This window comes from Teleopsis dalmanni, chromosome 2 (genome assembly GCF_002237135.1).
Source record: "Teleopsis dalmanni isolate 2A chromosome 2, ASM223713v2, whole genome shotgun sequence".
Taxonomy (NCBI): Eukaryota; Metazoa; Arthropoda; class Insecta; order Diptera; family Diopsidae; genus Teleopsis; species Teleopsis dalmanni.
The window spans coordinates 242,023,777-242,030,052 of record NC_051847.1 but is presented as its reverse complement, the minus strand read 5'-3'; the positions used below and the strand labels follow the sequence as shown (position 1 = coordinate 242,030,052).

Genomic DNA, 6,276 nt, shown 5'->3' with positions numbered 1-6,276 from the left:
CGTGGCTAGACATAGTTTCCGTTAATGAAAAACTTCTATCTTGGCTAGCACCTTGCATATTATCATAAACATTTTCAAATTCTTCGTTTTCTGTTTTAACTATAGTATTAGATGCATCATCAAAATTTTGATCACTGATTGATTCTGATTTCACAATAATAGGTTGTAACCTATTTGATTTCGTAGGTGAATTAATGAAGTTTGATCCAAAAACTTTTTCAATATCATAATATAAAGGACACATATTGCGTATGGCATCTAGAATGGAATTGTATACCATTTTTAAAAAATTTCTACTTTGTGTTAAATTTAAAAACAATATTTCTTCTTCAATATATTAACCATAATAATATATGAAAACTGTAATAACATATACAGTGTTATACCAATTTAGCCAGCACGAAAAATTTAGAAATATAAAAGTTATCATGAATAAAATCACTTATGCTAAGAAAAATATATATGAAAGATATTTTAAAAATTTCTTAGCTAGAAAACAATAATTTGTTTAATAACATTTGTAATATATAATTTACATATAAGTGTTTATAAACGTTAAACTGATCTTATCGATTTAAACTTTTAATCTTTCAAATTTTCGTACTTCTCGTATCGCACCGTATTTTTTTTTTTAAGCTTTTAAACTAAAATAATACTTCACTGTTAACAATTTAAAAGGATCTAAAAACTTACTTCCAACTGATTCGTCATCTGCCATAGCTTCTCCTACAGTATCCAACCATTCTTTTGTTTTTTTATAAGTTTTTCTCATATTTAACACCTTTAAGCGTACAATTTTCCAATCAGCATCCACACCGCTACTTTGAAGGAAACGATTATAATATACCCGCGATGTTGGTTTCTGGAAATTAAAATTAATTAAATTTTTAATACAAAATTAATTTCAACTAACTGACCTCAAATTCCACATTTTCTTTAAGAAAATTAACAAGAGCCGTTTCCTCCGCAGGCATCCACATTTTTATTTTCTCTCGCAATTTACTATGTTCTATAGAAAGAAAGAAAAAACAATATATACACATTTCATACTAATTTACTCATATAGGACTTGCTTAAGATTCTAAATTCGCAATTGCTGAATTTGAGTGTTTGAGATGTACTCAATAAGTAAAATTCTGACTTTGATATGGAATATTGTGTTTTTACAATTAAAATTAGTTATATATTACATTATTATTTTTAAATTTTTTTGGCAAGTAATTGTAACCTCAAAATAATTGGAATGCTTGTGGATAAACAATAATCGTATTCACCATTAGGCGTAAATTATTTTAAAAATTTTACTTTATAAAAATGAAATATATTAGATATCTACTAGTCAGAATATCAGGATTCCCTAGTAGTCTGATTAAATTAGTTAATGCTTAATATACATTTGGTAGATTAATTTCGGATCAACTAGTTACTAATTTAGTAATCCGGATCACTTGTCCGTTTAATAGTCGCGTAAATAAATAACACTTATGGGTTATGCACATAATATACACATAGTTATTTGCAAATACACTTTACGAGTATCATTTATCATACAAATGAATTTCGCAATCCGAGAGTCTCAGTAATCTAGATTAACCCAATTTTTATGAATCCGAATTAGCGAAGTTGTACTGTACCGATAATAATAATAAAATAGACAGTGTGGGGCACTGACCTTATCTTTTGTGTTACTATCCGGTTTAAGGTGTACAGAAAACCCAATTTATTTTTGAGTGATAAACATATTAGCTATTGACATTTTAACAGACGGGTATCACTTTCTAGTAAAATTGACATTTTGTATTCTAGAACAGACATATCTTGTTGAGATGGTAACGCAGCCCACTATTACCTGACAAGAATCTTTGCCCTGTTGTGAGGAGGAACGCGCTTTGGAACTCCATACTTGATATTAATGTTGAAGCTAAACAGATCTTTGCGTTCACATCTCTTTGTCTCAATAAAATTGTTGTTCTGTAGTGGTTTTATTATCTTATATGTACATAATTTCTGTTAACTTTTAATTAAATTGTTTTAATTTAGTTTGTATACCTCGTAATTTCCGCTGATATACTTCTTTTATAACTTTTAGCTTTGCAGTTTGTCTTTATTGTTCTTTAAAAATATTTATTTATCTAATATCATGCTTTGTCTCCAACTTTACTTACAGCATTTGTAACTGCTGCTCTTCCGTTATTTGCAGAATATCTTGGTTCTTTAATAACATACTTATTTGCTTGGTATCTTGCCTTTGCTTTATCTTTATTTGCTGCATTGTCTCTGGTTTACTATTTGCCGCGTATCTTGCTCATTTTGTTTCTTTTATTTTTTCTATATTTTGCAATCTATATCTTTTACGGGTTTCTAACTTTCTTTGACGTTTAATTGCTTCGACTTGTGTTGTTTCGAAATAATTTGAATTTGAATTTACATTAAGTGTGTTACCATCTTCTATATTATTCTTAAATATTATTTCAAAATTACTAAAAATTACTTTGGCAACACTGGAAAAATTAAAGTTTTTAGCTTATTATTAAAATATTATATTTTGATAGTAAAATTTCGCAACAAATTAATTTTCAAGAGTTAATAACAGGAATATTAACCGATGATTTCGCAAACATATCTTCAACAGCGATTTAGCAAATTAAGTAACAAAGGCTTTATACTGTTGGCATTTCTACGAGAGCATTTAGAATCGTCATATTAAACAACGTTTATATGACGATACTTTTTTTATCTCACGCTGCTTTAGTTTATTTAAAGGTGTTTTAATTTAATCGCATCTACTAGCAATGCAATACATATTTATGTTATGTTTGCTTTACACATCTTCATTGTACTTTATGAATATTGCTATTTAGGTTGATTTTAGGCATTGTATGTTCATATATTTAGACAATCATTTAAAAATATGTTTACTTATTGCCACAGGCGTCTTTAATGTAAGAAATGAAATAAATTTTTCAGGAGCTGAGCTATGTAAATACGATAAAAAAATGCACTTAATTATTCACTTCTATTTATTATTATTGCCCAGTTTGTTCTGGTGTTGTTTTCATTATTCTCTGTCACTGCATCATTGTTTTTATTTACTTCCTAACATTTGCAGCTCCCAACCCAAATAGGGAATCAACATGCAGTTGTTTTTATAATTGTTACTGTAAGTTTGCGTGCCGATAAGGATAATAAATTGTTTCATTTTATTGAGTGTTTTTTCTTCTTATTTATAAAAAGCTTTTCTTATTATTTTGATTATACAGAAAAATTAGCACATGAATGCTTTTTTGGTAAACAAAACTTTAAGTATCAAATAATAATTTAAAGAACTGCTTATATAATACTATTATATATCTTTAGTAAAAAAATCCCTTACCAATCACACAGAATTAACTGAGCACGGAAATAAACTTTCTGCCGACAAAAAATTTACTACAAATCTATGGAAATACCGGCTTGAAGTATACTGCGTATTGAGAGGGAGAAAGTCATAATTTATTTACCACAGTTTTTTTATTTGCTATGAGAAATGTGTTGCTATAAAAAGTAGTAGAAAGTTTATTTGCAATGGTATTAAAATATATTCCAATTCGTTTAAAATATCGTATTTAACACAATAAATGTATTACAATAATTGCTATTTCTCATACAAAATACATAATCTTTAATATTCTAATAAGATTCTCTAATTGTAAATGTCAGATATTAAGCGTCTCCGATTTTTATTTAGCATGCTAAACTACAAAAATAAGCGTTAATGTCGAATGTGACGCAATTTATGACGAAAAAACACTATTATAAAACTCTATGTAAAACAAACAATTTTGGAAGTAAAGATAGGAGTTTGCCACGAGCTTCTCATAGTAAAACTCAACTAAAACAGAAGTAAACTGCAAACTAAGAGCGATAAAATGTCAGAGTACGGTCTTCAGTCATATTTTAATAGAACAGCTTTATGTAAAATCTGGTGAGAGCAACTATTTTATTATTGGAAGGCTGATGAACAATTACATCCACCGAACCTTCATCATCACTTTTCGTTGCGCTTAGAATTGTATCCAGTAATTAAGAGCTATAGTGCTCAATATTATCGTCATCTGTAGAAGAGCTTGATATACATATTTCATTGTCGAAACTCAATATAATTGTTAAGAGTAGTTAAGAGTTAAGTTGGAAGTTATTATATTTATTTTAAACCACGCTGCCAGCGACATTTGTAAAAAGAAGCAGCAAAAGAAAGAAAAAATTAAACATTTGATTTGAAAAAAGGCAATCCCCCTAACAGCAAAATGAATTTATACCTAAAACAAAAATTCTATATTCTTATCGGCATGGAATAAAAGTTATAAAGAAAGAAAAAATTGATATTTTGTAGTTTAGTTATAAGTGTAATAAATGCATGCAAATAATTAAAATTTTGTGTATATATTAACTAATTTATAATATAGTTTTTGTAACTATTGTTAGTTCATACAAATAATGTAAATATTAGTAAGAAAATAAAAAAGAATCAAAACAATCAGCTATTTCTCTTCTTATTTCTTCTGCTTGTGTGTTGTTGTCATTGGATAGGTCCTTGTGCTGTGGTTGTAATCTGTAGTTTTTGGTCTCATATTTCTTTTGAATATGTATCATTAGGGTGCCATTAAGGTATATGGGCAATTTTTTTTTCGTAAAATCGGTTGACGGCACCCCCCAGATCGGTTCATTTTACTAAAAAAATAATCTGTGTAAAATTTTAGTTCAATTGGATAAGTGGAAATGGTGCCCCAAGAGCCTCAAAGATTGGAAAATAACGATTTTTTCCATAAAATTCATCTTTGATTGCTTATATCTCCGACATATTTAATTTTACATAAAAACTGTCTTCCTAAAAATTATAGATCTATTAAAAATAAACAATTTACTCATACAAAGTTTTTCTGCATTTCTAATAGTTATTGAATAAAAGCAAATACAAGCTGAAATCCCCCTATTAAATTTAGGTAAGTTCAATGAATGAATTGTCTACTAAATTTGCTAGAAAATAAGTCCAATACTTGTATAGTTATATACATAAGTGAGTTTCTGTATTATTCATTGGAATGCGAAATGAATTTTAATTCAAAGTGATTACATTAAAAAGTGTACAAGTCTGAAAGCCCAAATGTTGAACTATTGCAACGATTTCAGAAGTTTTGGCCGAAAATAAACGTTGATAATTTTACAGTCGGCTTAGAAAATGAAAAAGTAAGAAAATCGTTAAATATGGATGATGTGTTACGAATTACAAGTTTTCTTTATAAGATTCGTAAGGATAACCAACCAAGAGATGATTATAAGGAACTTATGGAACTTACATTAATGTTTTTAGGAGAAAAACCGAACTGTACCATAAAGTTTCGACCTCCTGGAGCTATACGTCATGCAAGATGGATGGTGAAAGTCATGCATGTATTAAAAATATTTTTATTTAGGAAAGAGTTCAAATTATCTACAGAAGAAGAAAATGCTCTTTGCGATATATATATATTTATTACTAAAGTGTATGTTGAAGTATGGTTTAATGCTTTGTCATCAGTCAAAGCTCATTTTCAAGATTTTAATCTTCTTTCTATTCTCAGTCAATATCAAAAAATTGTATTTGGTATTTAAGCTCAAAGCTTGTTCAATTTGCTTTTTTGGATTTAAATACATCACCTGAGACAAAGAAAAAGATAGTTTCAAATTTGAATATAGATAGTGATGACAAGGAAGTCAGAAGAGTATCAATAGATCGCGCAAAAATAACTGAAGGTAATAAGGATACTTTGCTCCAGCAACTTTAACTAAAATAATAAAAATTATGTCGGACAAACCTAGAATTAGTACTTTTTTATTATTAGAAAGATTAAATTTTGGAAATATTGAATTTATTTTAAATTTTTTAGAAATATTAAATTTTTTGTAAAGCTGAAGCGGACAATTACATTCATAGTACTTTCAAAGCTAGCAATCAGATGACTTCAACTTATTTTTTGTTTTATTCAATAACTATTAGAAATACAGAAAAACTTTGTATGAATGAATTTTTAATAGATCTATAACTTTTAGGAAGACAGTTTTTATGTAAAATTAAATATGTCGGAGATATAAGCAATCAAAGATGAATTTTATGGAAAAAATCGTTATTTTCTAATCTTTGAGGCTCTTGGGGCACCATTTCCAATCTTTGAGGCTCTTGGGGCACCATTTCCACTTATCGAATTGAACTAAAATTTTACACAATTATTTTTTTAGTAAAATGAACCGATCTGGGGG

The 6,276-nt window shown here is 28.0% G+C and overlaps 1 protein-coding gene across 1 annotated transcript in view; it reads right to left on the bottom strand.

Annotated features, from left to right (window-relative positions):
* The window catches only part of LOC119677163 (1,5-anhydro-D-fructose reductase-like), a 4,947-nt gene extending 2,964 nt beyond the window's left edge, over positions 1-1,983 (bottom strand). Inside the window, exons 1-4 of the mRNA XM_038088431.1 lie at positions 1,850-1,983; positions 918-1,009; positions 694-862; positions 7-258 (exon numbers count right to left, since the gene is read on the bottom strand). Coding sequence (XP_037944359.1) covers positions 7-258; positions 694-862; positions 918-1,009; positions 1,850-1,901 — 565 coding nt within the window. The 5' untranslated portion in view covers positions 1,902-1,983. The remainder of the gene's footprint in view (positions 1-6; positions 259-693; positions 863-917; positions 1,010-1,849) is intronic.
* Positions 1,984-6,276: the final 4,293 nt, after the last annotated feature.